Consider the following 17,643-nt stretch of genomic DNA (forward strand, 5'->3'; position numbering starts at 1 on the left):
CTGGCGAAGATGTGGAGAAAAAGGGACCATTGTGCACCGTCAGTGGGAATGTAAATTGGTGCAATCTCTTTAGAAAATAGCATGGAGATTCCTCAAAAATTAGAAACAGAAGCATCACAGGGTCCAGCAAATCCAGTCACCTGAAGAAAATGAAAACACTAATTCAAAAATATATATGTATCCCTGTGTTTACTGCAGCATTATTTACAAGAGCCAAGATATGGAAGCCACTCACGTGTCCAGGAGGCGAGAGGACAGAGAAGACGTGATGCCTACCACGGAGTCTCACTCAGCCATTAAAGAATGAGATCTTGGGACGCCTGGGTGGCTCAGTTGGTTAAGCCACTGCCTTCGGCTCGGGTCATGATCCCAGGATCCTGGGATCAAGTCCCGCATCGGGCTTCTTGCTCGGCAGGGAGCCTGCTTCTCTCGCTGCCTCTGCCTGCCTCTCTGCCTGCTTGTGTGTACTCTCTCTCTATCTCTGGCAAATAAATAAAATCTTTAAAAAAAAAAAAAAAAAAAGAATGAGATCTTACCATTCCTGACAACACAGATGGAACCAGAGGGTATTATGCTAAGTGAAATAAATCAGACAAAGACAAATAACATATGATTTCATTCTTATGTGGCACCTAAAAAAACAAACAAAAAACCCAAACATACCTAGTTTATGACAAATACATTTTAATGGGAAAACCTAAACCACAATTCAAAACCAAGAAGTTTTCTTTTTATTATTTATTATCAGTGTAGGAATCATACCAGTTGACCCTAAAATTATTATGAATAACTAAAACTGGACTAGTTCTTGAAACCCAGTAAACAGTATTATGAAGACTGCTTCCATCATACTGAGTAATGACCAGGTATTAGGTGACACTAAGGAAGCATTAACTTTATTGGGTACAACAGTGGGATGGTGGCAATATTAAAAATAAAGGGCCATATCAGTCACAGTTGTGTAGCAAAATATCTGCAGATGAAGAAAAGGATGTTGAGGATTTGTTTCAAAATCCTCAAGCCAAAGCGGAGAAGGTGTGGAGGAAAAGGACAAGGTAGAAGATAGAAGCAGACGTCCCAAATGCTGATAATTAATGCAGCTGGATGTTGTGAACATCAGGATTTATTTTAATACCTCTTTACATCTGTGTATATTTGAAGAGTCCTATAATAAAAATCTCTGCAGAGGTTAGGCACGAAAGCAAAAAGAATGGAGACAGACTACCTAACTTCACTCCCACTGACAGAACGATCAAGCCTCTGTCCCCAGTGGGCGTTTTGTTCATACACAAATGACATGAACAGCATTTTTAGAAAATTTTTAGAAATGTTTGCATTTTTAGAAAAACTACTCTGGGAAAAATTTAAAATTAGCCACACCATATAGCTTTGAGGAGGTCAAGTTCTGCTCTCACCATGGCACTTGCTCAAGAGCACCCTTGGAGGTGTGGCACCTCTCCACACTCTGATGATCACAGGGCCTATGTAAATCGATGCCCTTTTCAGAACTCACAGAACTGCACACCGAAAAGAGCAGAGTGCACAGACAGTAAGTTATGAACGGAAACAAAATGCCCAGCAACACCCAGGGTTCAGCTCATCATTTTCAGAGATCAGCTCAGAATGAAAGGAAATTGCAGATTTAAGTTTGATAAACCATCTTTGGGGGGCAGTGAGCCTGAAGAGCAGGGCCAGTGTGCCCAAGAACGAGGTGCATCACACACACACATACACACACACACCCCCCCCCATCAGTGGCCACAACGCTCCCTTCCCATAGACACGATTGCAAGACTTCTAGTACTCACAGCACCGAAGTAAGGAGCCTGGTGCACCACTCCTGTGCCCTCCTCCTCCCGCACGTAGCTGTCAGCAAGTACCGTGAAGGCGCCACTCCCCTTGCACTGGAACAGAAGGTCAGCAGGCGCAGTGGATGAGACACTGCCACGCCGTTCATCACTTTTGTAACAGCATATGATAAGAACACGAAAAAAGCTTTTTTTTTTTTTTTAAATAGTCTCGGGGCGCCTGGGTGGCTCAGTGGGTTAAAGCCCCTGCCTTCAGCTCAGGTCAGGATCCTGGGGTCCCGGGATCAAGACCCGCATAGGGCTCTCTGCTCTGCGGGGAGCCTGCTTTCCTCTCTCTGCCTACTTGTAATCTCTGTCTGTCAAATAAATAAATAAAATCTTAAAAAAAAAAAAAAATTTAAGTAATCTCTGTACCTAATGTGGGGCTCGAATTCCAGACCCCAAGAGTCACACACTCTAACCACTGAGCCAGTCAAACGCCCCTGAAAAAACTCTTCCCATGCACAATTCTTTTCAGAAAGAGGACAGAAAAATTCAGATTGGGAAGAAATATGCTCTTTTCTATGAATAATCTCTCCCTTAGAAATGAAATAATTACCTGAAGACTTGAAAATGTTCTAACCTCCTTAGTCATAAAACTGGGCTTAATCAGTTCTTCCAACGCCCCAGCCCTGCCCTTACTCCGCGCGTGCAGCTTCTCATGCTGCCTCAGCATATGCCCCCTCACCCACCACACCTCTGGAGTGCGGCTCCCAGTCACCTTCCTGTCAGCCCTGCTACAAAGGCAAACCACAAAAAATCTGGAATGGGCGCCCAGAGTGAGAAGTTCTAGTTAAAGGCGCTCCACACACTGTAGAGAAACATTGTTGAAGTCAGGTTACTACATAAAATGTGCAAATTGCTTTGCACACACCGGTTCAGCTAAACTGACCCTTTGCTTTCCTGTCTTTCTGCTTCTGCAAAATGTACTTTCAGAAATGATTTTCCAGAAATGATTTTCATACTCAATCACATTTAATCAATGATCTTATGAAAAAGGCACATAGTATTCCTATGTTTCTTTTATTCCCCAAAGATTTTATTTATTTGAAAGAAAGGGAGAGGGAGAGGGAGAGGGAAAGAGAAAGAACGGCGTGGGGGCTGGCGCAGGGGTAGAGGGAGAGGGAGAAGCAGGCGCCCCGCTGAACAGGGAGTCCGACAGGAGCTCAATCCCAGGACCTTGGGATCACAACCTGAGCCGAAGGCAGATGCTTTAACCGACTGAGCCACCCAGGCGCCCCTAGTGAGAGTTTTAAGACAAAAAAATCCGAAGTAAAATATGTTAAGATACACAAGAGAAGAGCGGAGCAATGAGATTTTTCAGGAGAAACCAGAGGCATTTCAAAAAAATGTTTTTTTCAGATGGTATCTGAATTCAGCTTTGAAGAATAGGTTGTACTTGAGCACATCTGACTTTAAAGAAAGGTGAGGGATTTTTTAGACAGGAGGAAAACAGAGTGAAACAAAGGCAGGGAAGGAGGAAAAGCAGTGAAGGAGATGTTTAAAGCAACATTAGAGGATGTGGTTCGGAAGCAGTCAGGCCAAGCGGAGTACACTCGAGCGGAGTATGGGGGCAAGCGGCTGCAGGCTCACAGCGAGGAGGAAGGTCTTTACAGCTAATCCTTGAACAACACAGATTGAGGGTCTACTTAAACATTTTTCTCCCTAGGAGTGGACAGCAAAAGCCATAAGGTGTTTATTTTCTACTGCCCACCCCAGTCTCCAGGAGACTGAATTAAAGGTGACTGGTGCAGAGGTGACACCTACTGCTCTGAGTACCCAGGGAGCCTGCCGAGGCTGTTGTCAGCCCTCTGGGGACCTGAGGCCAGGAAGTGCTGCAGGTCCTATAGTGACAGGGTGGTGGGGTCCAGCACCCAGAGCTGGCAGACAGGAGGCTGGGCCACAGAACGGGCCCAAAGAGCAGGGACAGCGCTGGCACTCCCAACCCTCTGGGAACCGGGCTCCGGGGCTGCATCAGGACAGGTGAAGCCTGCTCTGGTTGGGCATACACTCCATCCTTAAAGGCACCCCAGCCCACATGTGGCCACAGGTGCTGAAGGCCATGGGGCAGCTGCCCTATGTCTCCAGGCCTGCTGGGGAGCCATTAGAGCAGATCCAAAGCCACCAGGACGCAGGACATTGCCTTCCTGGTGGGTATCCACTCCTGCCTGGCCCACCAATATGTGGTGGTTTTTTTTTTTTTTTTTCTTTTTTAGTGAGGAAGTTTTCTTTATTCCTTGTTTTCTAAGAGACTTAAACACAGGGAAGCTGAGTTTTATTAAAGGCTTTTCAGTACTTGCTGAGGTGCTGCTTTTCTTCTTTAGCCTATTAAAATGTAGTTCATACTACATTACAGATCACTGAGTGTGATTCTGTAAAAATTCCTACTTCTCTACACTATGCTGCAGTTTTTGTATATGCCACATTCAACCTGGCAATTATTCTTGCAAGTGCTACATCTATACTCAGACTATAAATTAATTGGTATTTATGCACACATGTTAACTTTTCCAAGTTTATGTATCATGGTTCTGCTAATCTCATAATATGGAAAGTTGACTTTTTCTATTTTAGGACAGTATAAGATATGCTAGGACTTTGTACTTTGTGTCTTTTTATAGAGAAAACCTTTTCATATATACTTAATGGTTAGGAAAACAAAGTGTTCAGAACTGCTTAAAACACCAAGAAGTTTTTTTCAATAAATGTATGTATACTACTGAAAATACTATTACATATTTTCTCTTCCTTACGATTTTCTTAATAAATTTTTTCCCTCTATCTTAATTTAAGAATATAGTATGTAACAGGAGTGCCTGGGTGGCTCAGTGGGCTAAAGCCTCTGCCTTTGGGTGGGGACATGATCCCAGGGTTCTGGGATTGAGCCCCGCATCGGGCTCTCTGCTTGGTGGGGAGCCTGCTTCCCCCTCTCTCTCTGCCTGCCTCTCTGCCTACTTGTGATCGCTATCTGTCAAATAAATAAATAAAATCTTTTTTTTTTTTTTTAAAGATTTTATTTATTTATTTGACAGACAGCGATCACAAGCAGGCAGAGAGGCAGGCAGAGAGAGAGAGAGAGGAGGAAGCAGGCTCCCCGCCAAGCAGAGAGCCTGACGCAGGGCTCGATCCCTCGACCTGGGATCATGACCCGAGCCGAAGGCAGAGGCCCTAACCCACTGAGCCACCCAGGCGCCCCTAAATAAATAAAATCTTAAAAAAAGAGAAGAATATAGTATATAACACACATAAAATACAAGCTATCTGTTAGCCGACTGTGTTATTGGTAAGGCTTCTGGGCAACAGTAGGCTATAGCAGCTATGTGTGGGGAAGTCAAGAGTCACTGTGCCAGGCGGTGCCACAGTACTTGGACGATAAGAAACATGGGAAAACACTCAAGGAGCACAAAAATGAAGAGACAGATGTGAGCGATATTGTGGACAGAGCCCAAATGGCAGATGTCACCTGCACTAACCAAACTATCCCTGAAGAGACGGGGATCAATGGGAAATTCCTGCGGACTCTATTCTTTTGGTGATGGTGGTGGGCTTTCAAGTACGGAACCTCTGCTGCCAGAAAATGAAAACTGCACAAAACAGCTCTGTGACTCTGAAGAAAACTAAGTTACCACATGTATGAACTTTGCCTCGGTGGCCAGGTTTTAGAACACCTGCCTCATCAGTTTCCTTGAAATGAACTCTGTTTAGTGTTACACACAGGTTTTATTCTGAGCACTATCTTAAATTTGTTTAAAAAACAAAACAAAACAAAACAAAAAACAAAAAACAACCCCCCCCCCCGAACAAAACAGAACTAACAAAGAAACAAAAAACCCAATAAATTTCCTGGATGATATGTCGACTATAAACAACAAAAATATACAAACTTATGTGCTTCCTTTTCTAACTTGAGAAAAGTATTAAAAACATTCCCATAGATTTTAATTATTAAACCAAGAAAGCGAAACAAACACAATTTAACTTTGTTACTACTAAGACAGACTTTGGATCAGGACATCCACACAAGCCACAGGAAACCCACACAAGACACAGACACCTAATAAGCCACAGACAACCATCTAAGCCAGGCACACCATACAAGCCAGGGGACAGCAGTACAGCGACTCCCACTACAGGCATCATCACAGCACTCTGGTGACCCAGTACTTAGGTACGGAGTACCCACGTGGTAGAGGTCCCTAAGCTCACCTGCACAAAATAGTCAAACAGGGGCCTATACTTCTTGCCTTTGAGACAGGTACCAGGAAATCTAGAAAAAAAAGAAAGGCAAACCCATAATTAGACTAAAATCCTCAAAGAAATGAAACTACAGACAATTAAGTCACAACTCCCTCCTGGTTTACTACTTGTTTCTTAGTCGTTAATGCTGGAATGTGTAATGTGAATGTACTCAGTAGTATTAGCTGAACTTGAAAAACTGAGCTTTGGGGTAATAAAGTGTTTCACCTTTCAAAGTTAACACACACATGCATGAATCAATAATTTTATATTCACCTTTCAAGGATCTCATAGTCACTCTCCAACTTATAGAGGGCTGATAATCTGGCTTCCATTAAAATGAGTAATTTTCCTCTGACAACATCTAGGAGAGCAAGGGAAAAAGTGGACTTCAGTGACATTCAGACTTCGGCAGAGTCTAGAAACACACCAGCACATCCTCCCTTGCGGGGTCCCGTATCGCCGCATATGCGCAGCAGTCACAGAAAAATGCACCAGGGCACCAATGCACACTGTTTTCCAGACCCAAAGAAGACAAAAACAGCACATGCACTTAACTGAACTTCTCTCCATTTTACATAAAGTAATCTTTATTTTCTCCAACCAGAGGTAATATATGTGAATGCTTAAAAACTGTAACATTAACAAATCAAGAAACTCCCTGAGTAAAAGTCCCTGCTCATCTTGACACTATCATTTGAGTGTTGCCCTCCAGGTATTTTTTTATGTTTATACTAACACAAGTCTTATGTAAATAGCTACTTTAAATAAAGTAATTATGGGATATCAGTCAATATCGTTTTCAGTCTGTCTTTACATACTATATTGTGAACATCTTTCCATGTTTCAACACAGACTGTCCTTTCTCATTCTAAACAGCTGTACTGTACCCCATTCTAAAGAAGCACAAGTCATTTTTAACCTATCAAATAATACTAGACATTGAAGTTGTTTTCAGATTGTTACTACTGTGAACATGGGGGTAATGAATACCATTGTATTTATCTCTGTACCCTTATTAGAGTGTTTCTGGAGGATAGTATTCTAGGAATAGAAAGCTAGAATAAATGTATAAACATTTACAATTTAATAACAAATGACAAATCGCCTCATAAAAAAGACTAAACTCCCACCTGTAAAGTATGACATACCGAAGGATTTTTTAAAAGTTTTTATTTAGGGGCGCCTGGGTGGCTCAGTGGGTTAAGCCGCTGCCTTCGGCTCAGGTCATGATCTCAGGGTCCTGGGATCGAGTCCCGCATCGGGCTCTCTGCTCAGCGGGGAGCCTGCTTCCTCCTCTCTCTCTCTGCCTGCCTCTCTGCCTACTTGTGATCTCTCTCTGTCAAATAAATAAATAAAATCTTTAAAAAAAAAAAAAAAAAAAAAAAAAGCCTCTGCCTTCGGCTCAGGTCATGATCTCAGGGTCCTGGGATTGAGCCCCACATTAGGCTCTCTGCTCAGCAGGGAGCCTGCTTCCTCCTCTCTCTGCCTGCCTCTCTGCCTACTTGTGATCTCTGTCAAATCAATCAATCAATCTTAAAAAAAAAAGTTTTTATTTAAGTAATGTCTACACCCAACATGGGGCTTGAACTCATGTGCCTGAGATCAACAGCTGCATGCTCTTCCAACTGAGCCAGCCAGCCACCCCTGATATACCCAAGGATTTGCTAGAGTCTATGATGTAGATTCAGTTCACTGTAAGAAACATGAGAATCAACAGATCATTGAGAAGGCCTTTGCAATTCACTGAAAAGCTACTAGAAACAACACTGCCACCTACCAGCTCTAGCTGCATCAGACCTTCACTGTCACCAGAGTCTACGTTTTCTGGATAAAACTCAGGACAAATGGCTCACCAGGTACCTGTGTCGCATGCAGGCAGTGGAGGGACAGGACTGAAGTCCTTCCACCTGATGGCCCCTCAGATTATCAGGCTCACTAGAGAATGAACGGCCACATCCCCAGGGAGACACAGGGAACTCTCGCCATGGGCCTGTCCCTGCCTGGAGAGGCTATATGCCCATGGCTGGGAACAGAGGAAACCAGCTGCTGACCCTATCTGCTCCTAAGGCACTTTTTTTTTCTTTTTTTAAATTTGAGAGCTAGAAAGAGCAGGAGAGAGGGGAGGGTCAGAGAAAGAGGCAGCGGGGGCTGAGCAAGGAGCCCGATGCAGGACTTGATCCTGGCATTCCAGGATCATGACCCAAGCTGAATGCAGTCACCCAACCAACTGAGCCACCCAGGCAGGAATCCCTCCCAAGGCACTTCTAAGTAGTAATAAAAACCCGTTTTCTGCACACTGCCCTTCCCCCATTCCTTCCTTCGAGTCCTGTGCCTGCTTCACAAGCCGCTGTGAATCAAGTCGCCTATCTTGTACGGTCATCTCTTTTCTGACTACGGCTTTCTTTCCGGGGTTTCCCTTCCTTCCATAAACTACCCAAACCTGAAGGTAAGAATCTTCTTTTTCCACATAAATCTCTATGGAAAGAGCTTCATGAGGACTTTGGCTAACTCTCTACCAGGGACTATCTGAAAGGCACAGAACTCTGAAGTTTTGGTACTGACTCTCTGACACAAGGACTTAGAATAGACACATATTTCAGTCTTAGTCCCCATTCCTGGCTGAGCTCCTAAAACCTTTGTCATTTCCTAACTGGTAACAGCCATAAAGGGGTCCTTTGTTATGCTAATGAGGGGACTTCTGGAAAGCCCCCAGGTCACCTAAGGATGGTTTTCAATCATCAAAAGCCAATGATTTAATAAATCCTGCCTAAGTAGTTAAGCCTCCCTTACCCCCAAGGATGGGGTGTGAAGTGCCTCCAGGTTAGTGAATGCATCTACACGCTGAGGGCCGCCCACACCAGCTCCCTGGGGGACAGAGGTCCTGTGCTCCGGACCACCCGGCCTCACCCCTGCACCGCACTCCACCGCTCACGTGTACCTTTACGTCCTTTCACAGTGAACTGGTTCAGTGTCTCTGAGCTATGAGCTGCTCTAGCAAATGAATTCAACTCGAGGAGGTCACAGGTCTGTCAGAAGCACAAGACTTGCAACTGCCATCTGCAGTGAGGCTGTAGCGGGGTGGGGGGACCGCTTGCAGGACTGGGCCCTTAACCTGAGCAATCTGATGCTAGTGTCTGAATGAGTTCACTGGTTGGTGGGTTCCTGGCAACAATGAGAGGCCACCTCTCTGAACCTCCAGCTCCTCACCTGTAACTGGGGCATCACGTGTAAAAGTGTATTACAATCTGAAAATTGTAAGGTATCCTTTTTTTATATCTCTCTACTTCTAAAATTTTTATGTGCATTACTTTTCAACCAAAAATGAAAAAAACCCACCTCTTGTAGAGATTATTTTCTATTTAAGCCTAACATTTTTTCAAAAACTTCTATTTTTTAGGGGTGCGTGGGTGGCTCAGTCAGGTGATGGGTCACGGTCCCAGAGTCCTGGGATCAAGCCCCGAGTCAGGCTCCCTGCTTAGCGCAGAGCTTGTTTCTCCCTCTCACTCTGCCCCTCCCCACTGCTCATGTTCTCTCTCTCTCTTTCAAATAAATAAAATCTTAAGAAAACAAAAAAATGACAAAAATCTTAAGAAAACAAAAAAAATGACAAAAAAAAGTAAAACTTTTAGTTTTACACCAAAAGAAATGTAAGCTTTCATTCTATCCCAAAATAAGGTAAAGTGAGCTTCTCTGTATCAGTCGTAAATAACCAGGCCGATACTTACCTTTAATCTTCACGTACTGCATGTCTGGATTAACACACAGGGCAAGGTTACTAGGTAGAGTCCAGGGAGTGGTTGTCCAAGCCACCAAAGACACATTTTCATCTTCCTCCAAAGGGAAAGTTACAAACACTGAAGGGTCTTGAACATCCTGAGATAAAATGAGATAAAACACCTTTTTATAAAATCCATAATAATAGGTACAGAAGAAAAGGGAACTGATCCTAAAAAACAGATTTCCAAAATAAAAACCAGCTGCCATATTTATAAAAAGAAAATACAAAGCAAGAAATTCCAATTTTATTTCTCTATATTCTTGAAAAATGTTTTAACAATTTGGTAGTCATAAGTAAAACATTTTAAATGTATCAAGATGAATATGCATTAGAGGTTTCACCATTATAATGACCTACTTTTATAGTAAATCCATGAAAAGTCAGCTCAACAAAATAATGCTTCCGAAAGGTAGAATGATTCTTTATTCCAAAATAAAAGAATGAATCATTTTTAAACACCATGTACTTAAAACTGCAATATGCCAATATTAATTCAGTTCATTAAATAAAAAGTTGGTTCCAACTCTATGGCAACATGAAAATATCAAGGATTTAAAAATATTTAATAAATAGCTCCAAAGGGACGCCTGGGTGGCTCAGTTGGTTAAGTGGCTGCCTTCGGCTCAGGTCATGATCCCAGCGTCCTGGGATCGAGTCCCACATCGGGCTCCTTGCTTGGCAGGGAGCCTGCTTCTCCCTCTGCCTCTGCCTGTGCTTGCTCTCGCTTCTCTCTCTATGACAAATAAATAAATAAAAAATCTTAAAAATAAATAAATAAATAAATAAATAAATAAATAAATAAATAGATAGCTCCAAAGTAGAAAAACTCATCCCCTGACCCAGGCCAACTCACTGAGCTCTGAATAAAGTGCCCTGAGAAGGAGGAGCTCTGGAAACTTCACCTCATCCACACAGGAACCGTCAGGCCCACCTGAAGGAGTGCTGGCCTGTGTGCCTCGAATGCCAGCAACAGGAATCCCAGACACAGAGGTGCTGCTCCAAGAAGCCTGGGCATGGAACACCCGAACAAAAGACATACCCTACAATTCTCTTTTGCTGAAAATGACATCAGTGGGACCACTAACAGAATCAAACTACAGATTAGATGGTAACACTTCACAATGTTGATTCCCTAACTTCAATTACTTAAGAGTATGGATTTTAAGAAATATGTACTTAAACTTTTTTTTTTTTTTTAAGATTTTATTTATTTATTTGACAGACAGAGATCACAAGTAGGCAGAGAGGCGGGCAGAGAGAGAGAGGAGGAAGCAGGCTCCCTGCTGAGCAGAGAGCCCGATGCGGGATTCGATCCCAGGACCCTGAGATCATGACCTGAGCCGAAGGCAGCGGCTTAACCCACTGAGCCACCCAGGTGCCCCTGTACTTAAACTTTTTAGAGGAAAAGGGACATCATGTCTACAACCTACTCTCAAAGGGCCCTGGTCTACCGCCATTTCCTAGAGGGAGAGCGGACAATGCGGATGTGGTCAAAGAGGGTGGCCATCAATTATGAACTTTTCAGTAAGTCTAAAATTATGTCAAAAGTTAGAAATAAAAACAAACCTTAGTTGCAACCAACATAACTACAGATTGGCTAGAGAAAAGACAGAAAATGCTAAGTGCTGGCAAGAAAGCAGAGTACTCACTGGCTGGAGGGAGTACAGACTGGGACATCCAGAGTAGGAGGCAGCAAACCATGATGCATGGGCCAACTCTGGCCTCACCCGTGTTCTTATACCACAAGAACAAAGAATGATTTTGACAGAGTTGAGTACTTGCAACAGAGAACATCCAGCCCACAAGGCCTAAAATACTATCTGGCACTTCACAGTTTGCCAACCCTGGTACTAGAGCTAAGTGTTAAGTACACCCTATGACTCAGTAATTCCACTTCTGGGTATGTAACCCATAGAAGATGTGTGTATGCATGCTCCCCACTTCTACAAAGTTCAGAGTAGCACTACTGATCAGAGCCCTGAACTGGGAATCACCTAGATACTCATCAATGGTACAGTGGGTAAAGTAAGTGCCAGACAGTAATTAGAACGATGCTCTACAACTACATACAACATGGATGACTTGTCACAAACATAACCTTGAGCAAGAGAGGCCAGGCACAATAAAGAATGTAGGGCACAATTCATGTATGTATAATACAATGTCTGAAAATTCAGATGCCATAAAAAAGATAAATACTTTTATATACCACAACTGGTTTACCTTTTAGAACAGAAACTCAGTTTACTTCTGCACAGCCTGCTCATCCCAAGAGAATTCACTTGTGTACTTACAGAAGACGATACCCTCTAAAAGCTCTAGGAGCTCACAGCTAGTCTGGGGATCTAACATGTAGAAATCTAGAAGCCAAAGAAAACTGCAGCATAAGTACACAGGATTTACGTTCAAAAATGTTCTCAGCAACACTGTTTGCTACCATTCAAAACACCTGAAAATGTCTATCAAAAGAATGAATACGCGGCAATCTGTCATATCGAACACTGTACAGCAGATAAAAATTAACTCAAAACTACATGTGTCAAGGTGAAGAATCTTTAAAACTTAATGCTTCCTATGAACGGCAAGGTACGGAGTAAGTGCAATGTATGCGGTTAAAGACAAGCCTAAGAAGGTGACATACTGTTTGTGAATACTTAGGCAGATAGTAAAAGTATAAAATCGCGCATGGAAAGAAACACTGGATTCGACACAGCTGTCACCTACCAGGCTGTAAGAAAGTGGAGAGAAATGTGCTGTAAATACATCAACTGTGGACTATTCACTTGCACAGGAGCTAGAACAAAAGATCCCTAACTCCACAGAACACAGATGACTGTCACAAACATCATGCTGAGAAAAGCCATTTACAAATGAAAGCCATTTTAAACAGTGACCTCTGTTCATGACACACATGCCGAAGGAAGGACATCGACAAATATGAGACATTCCAATTCAGAGGACCGTGGAGACGTAACCAGCAAAATTCATTACAGGAAACTCTGTAAGATAAAACCTGTCTCCTAAACAATGATTTTCAAGGGCAAAAAAGGGGAAGACAGCAAAATGGAGACCACAGATGAAAACAGACCTGAAAGACAACTGCAGCCACACATGAGTCTTTCTTAGATCTTGATTAAAAAAAAACAACAAACAACAGAGGGAAAAAGGCCTGGTATTTGAGAGACATACAGAAATGTGAACAATGGGGCACCTGGGTGGCTCAGCTGTTAAGCGTCTGCCTTCGGCTCAGGTCATGATCCCAGGGTCCTGGCATTCAGCCCCGAATCAAGATTCCTGCTTAGCAGGAAGCCTGCTTTTCTCTCTCCCACTCCCCTGCTTGTGTTCCCTCTCTTGCTGTGTCTTTCTCTGTCAAAAAAATAAATAAAATCTTAAAAAAGAAAATGTGAACACTGGTAATATCTAGGCATTAGACCATTATAATAGATAATTCACACTCCTGATGACTGAGGACTGTCTTAGGTGTAATAACTGTTCTATGGTAATGTGGAAAAAATAAAGATCTCTTGTGTTTTAAAGATATTTAATGTATTAATACAATTCTCAAACAAACTAGGTCCTTTAAAAACAATGAGGCTAGATGAGGTCTCCGAAATGAAAACACCTCCTGGGTACACACACGAGAAGAGAAGTTCCACGTTTCAAACCCACCACCTTTTTCGCCTTCTAGATAAGGTAAAGCAGTGAGTGTACTTCGGTGAACACGAGACCCGTCTCAACTCTCCTTTCACAGCAGCCACAGCAGTTACTCCACCCATCAGACAAAAAGATCATAATATTGCCGACCAAGGACAAATCAGATTTGCTTCCAACTACTTGTAACAAATGACTAACACGACAGGGTCCCAGATGAGGCATCCTCATTCAAACCAAGACCTCTTCCAAAAGCAGTGACTGGAGGGAAACAGGGCAGAGCTGGACTAGATAACCCGAGAGAGGCACAAAGATAAGGTCAAAACGAGCAGACACTGTCAGGTAAAGATACACCCTTCACAAATCTCAAGGGGATAAAAAATCCCTCTTTTGCCCTTTATAGAGCCTCAGTTCAGTGACTGGCAACATTAGCAGCACTCCGTAAGAAACGGTCAATCTGACGGACTCCCCCGGCTAACATTCCACACCGGGACTGGCTACTGTGATCACAATCCTTTAACTTCCATGGTACAAGTTAAAGCCCGATGACATCACACGCACCTTGTAGTTCTGGTGAGATTCGAAGTTGGACAGTGGAGTGTTGCATGCGGTGGAGAAAGGCATGACTTTCACACCTCTATACACAAGGCCTTTATCATAGAGCTGCTTGAAGACCCACCTGGCAAGTAAAGACACAGTTTTACAACAATGACACAACCAAAATTCTGTCTCCCCAACCTCAGATATTTATGTGTTTGTCTACAGTAGAGTTTCTATCAGCCAATCAAATGGAAAAATCATGTCTCTCAACTGTGGACTGGCTGGCAAATTAAAACAGATTCGTAGGAGACATTGTATAGAAATTAAAAGTGGTAGTATCTGTCCATGGAAAGATGTTCATGACTTGATGTTGTGTAAGAAAAGCAATCCACACCATACCATCCACTGACGTACTAACTGGAAAAACTGTACATATCCATATACTTAGATTTTTTAGAGATGCTGAAAAAGCAAATTTTTACCAATGTGTTAACCAATATGTTAACAATATTGTTGGGATTTCAGTTTTCGCTTTTCTTAACAGTTTTCTGGTATATTGCTTAAATTTTACTATATTGTGGGCAGTTTTACAAAGGCAATTTAGAAAGAATAAATAGTTGGGATTAGGATATCTCTCCTACAGTTAGTCAAAAAAAATTTTTTTTTTTTAAAGATTTTATTTATTTATTGGACAGAGAGAGACCAACCAGGCAGAGAGGCAGGCGAGAGAGAGAGAGAGGAGGAAGCAGGCTCCCTGCCAAGCAGAGAGCCCGATGCGGGACTCAATCCCAGGACTCTGAGATCATGACCTGAGCCGAAGGCAGAGGCCTACCCCACTGAGCCACCCAGGCGCCCCAGTCAAAAACTTTTATTAAACATTCAACCATGTTGCTTTAAGCTAAATGTACCAAGATGCTGACATGTCAATGTAACAGACATCCTGGGGTCTCCAGACCTGTCCCGGCTGGATGTCAGGATGCATTGGTGGGAACCCTTAATTCTGTCTTTATGTATAATTTTTATAGTCCAATTCCTATGTGCTTGGTACAATAAATAAACTCTTTCCCACTTGTTAAAAATACATTTTTATGGAAAACTGTGCACATTTTTTCATAGTATTGCTTGGCTTTAAACAAAGATTAAAAAGTGAAGTTCTACGTAAAATTGCCCAAGTTTATTATATTTTTACTGAGGCATAACTGACATGTAGCACTGTATTAGATTCAGATGTGCAACACGAGGATTTGGTATTTATACACACTGCACAATCATCACCATAGTAAGTCTACTCACCCTCCACCACAAAGGTTACAACAATATTTTTCTTATGAGAACTTTTAAGATTTATCATCTGGGCAACTTAAAATACGCACAATGTTATTGACTATAGTCCCCATGCTGTGTGCTACGTCTCCGTGATTTACTTACAACTGCAAGTTTGTACCTCTTGACCTCCCTTTACCCACTGCCCACCTCCAAATTCTTCTTTCCCCTGGCAAATACCATTCTGTTCTCTGTGTCTGTAAGTCTTGTTATTTTATCTTTTTGAAGATTTTATTTATTTACTTGAGAGAGAGAGAGAGGAGGGGAACAGCAGGCAGAGGGAGAGGGAGAAGCAGGCTTCCCAGTGAGCAGGGAGCCCAACGCAGGGCTTGATTCTAGGATCCTGGGATCACGACCTGAGCAGAAGGCAGACACTCAACTGACTGAGCCACCCAGGTGCCCCAAGTTTTGTTATTTTAGATTCCACATCTAAGTGAAATCAAAAGGTATTGCTTTCTGACTTAGGTCACTTAGCATAATACCTCAAGGTCCACCATGTTGTCAAATGGCAAGAATTACTCTGTCTTAGGACTGAGTGATACTCTATTTTACGCTCCCTCCCTCCCCCTGCATCCTTTTTCTCTTAAGAGGAGGAGAGGGAGGAAGTGGGGGGGAGGGGAGAGAGGGGGAGAATCTTCAACAGGCTGCACACCCAGTATGGAGCTTGATGTGGGGCTCCATCTCACAACCCTGAGACTGTGAACTGAGCCGAAATCAGAAGTTGGATGCTTAGCTCACTGAGCCACCAGGGCCCCCACCCCACATCTTTTTTTTTTTTTTTTTTTTAAGATTTTATTTTGAAGAAAGAGAGGGGAATGGGTAAGCAAGGGAGTGAGGAGGTAGGAGGAGAGAGACTCTCAAGCAGACTCCACCCTGAGCACCGAGCCTGATGCGGGGCTCCATCCCACTGACCCTGACATTGTCACCGGAGTCAAAATCAAACAGTCTGACGCTCAACTGACTGAGTCACCCAGACACGCACCCCTGCTTTCTTTCTTCTTTTTTTTTTAATCTGTTAGTCAGCCAGTGCACTCTCAGGTTGGTATCACACCTTGGCTACTGTAAATAATATTGTGATGAACATAAGGGTACAGACATCTTTTTTGAAGTAGTGTTTTGGGGGATTTTTTGGATAAATACCCAGAAGCAGAATTACTGCATCATATGGTATTTCTATTTTTAGTATTTCAAGGTCCTCTTTACTGTGGAGCCCCACGTGCCTCCATTTCATTGAGGTTTTTTCTTGTTGTTTTGTTTAGAACTTATTCCTCTGTCTCCTCCTTTTGCTTGATGCTCCGGGTTTGTTTCTTTGTACCACGTAAAACCGCTACCTCTCCCAGTCTTGAAGGAGCAGTCTCATGTGGGAGATGAACTTTCTTGTTCAGCCTTGCCCTAGAGCTCTCGGTTATCTCTCAAACTTTGTGACTGCCTAAGCAGCCTGACTTATTCTCCCATCCAAGTACTAACCAGGCCTGACCCTGCTTAGCTTCCGAGATCAGACGAGATCGGGCGCATTCAGGGTGGTATGGCCGTAGACCTGACTTACTCTCAATAGTTCGCTGTTGGTGAAAGTGTTCCAAGACCTGTGAGTGTACCAGGGTGAGGTCTCTCTGTCAGAACCTAGTTTCAGGCTGAATGTGAACCCAGACACTCAAGCAGCAGCACACAAATAGAGGGGGCGCCGGGGTAGCTCAGTCGGTGAAAGGTCTGCCTTCGGCTCAGGTCATGATCCCGGGATCCTGGGATCAAGCCCCGTGTAAGGATCCCTGCTCAGTGGAGAGTCTGCTTCTCCCTCTCACTCTCCCCATGTTCTCTCAAATAAAAAAATAAAATCCTAAAAAAATAAAGTACACAAATGTGTACAGCCCTGTGGGACCGCACTATAAAGCTTATGGACTTCCACATCAGGCAATTTGGTCCCCTGGCTAATAGCTGCAAAAACTGGGTATATATATAAACTGCTTTCTGGGAGGGATCAGTGAGCAGCAATGAGGCTGAGAGACAGCACAAATATGGTGTCCCCTGGGGCACATTCCCAAGGACACCTTTGTAGCCTATAGATATAGTAGTAAACCTAAAGGCAGGCCCTCAGGCTGAAGTTCTACGACAAGTAAATCAATCAATCTATCTCTGCCTCCCAGTGTCCATCTTGATGTGGGCCTTTTGTGGTGGAGGAGTTGTTCAGCTAGTTTCCAGGTCTTTTGCCCAGGAAATTGTAGATCTATGTGAGCAGACTCTCCACTGAGCAGGGAGCCTTACACGGGG

General features: G+C 43.2%; 1 protein-coding gene across 7 annotated transcripts in view; it reads right to left on the reverse strand.

Annotated features, from left to right (window-relative positions):
• Positions 1-17,643, reverse strand: part of IARS1 (isoleucyl-tRNA synthetase 1) — a 71,672-nt gene that overhangs the window by 40,200 nt on the left and 13,829 nt on the right. For all 7 annotated transcript variants that reach the window (XR_004277688.1, XM_032308773.1, XM_032308776.1 and 4 more), the window contains exons 6-10: positions 14,077-14,194; positions 9,812-9,959; positions 6,360-6,447; positions 6,054-6,114; positions 1,809-1,904 (exon numbers count right to left, since the gene is read on the reverse strand). Coding sequence is in view for 6 of the 7 variants with exons in the window: in XM_032308773.1 (XP_032164664.1) it covers positions 1,809-1,904; positions 6,054-6,114; positions 6,360-6,447; positions 9,812-9,959; positions 14,077-14,194 (511 nt within the window). In the remaining variant the exon portion in view is untranslated. The remainder of the gene's footprint in view (positions 1-1,808; positions 1,905-6,053; positions 6,115-6,359; positions 6,448-9,811; positions 9,960-14,076; positions 14,195-17,643) is intronic.

The sequence above is a fragment of the Mustela erminea genome, chromosome 12, assembly GCF_009829155.1.
Source record: "Mustela erminea isolate mMusErm1 chromosome 12, mMusErm1.Pri, whole genome shotgun sequence".
Taxonomy (NCBI): Eukaryota; Metazoa; Chordata; class Mammalia; order Carnivora; family Mustelidae; genus Mustela; species Mustela erminea.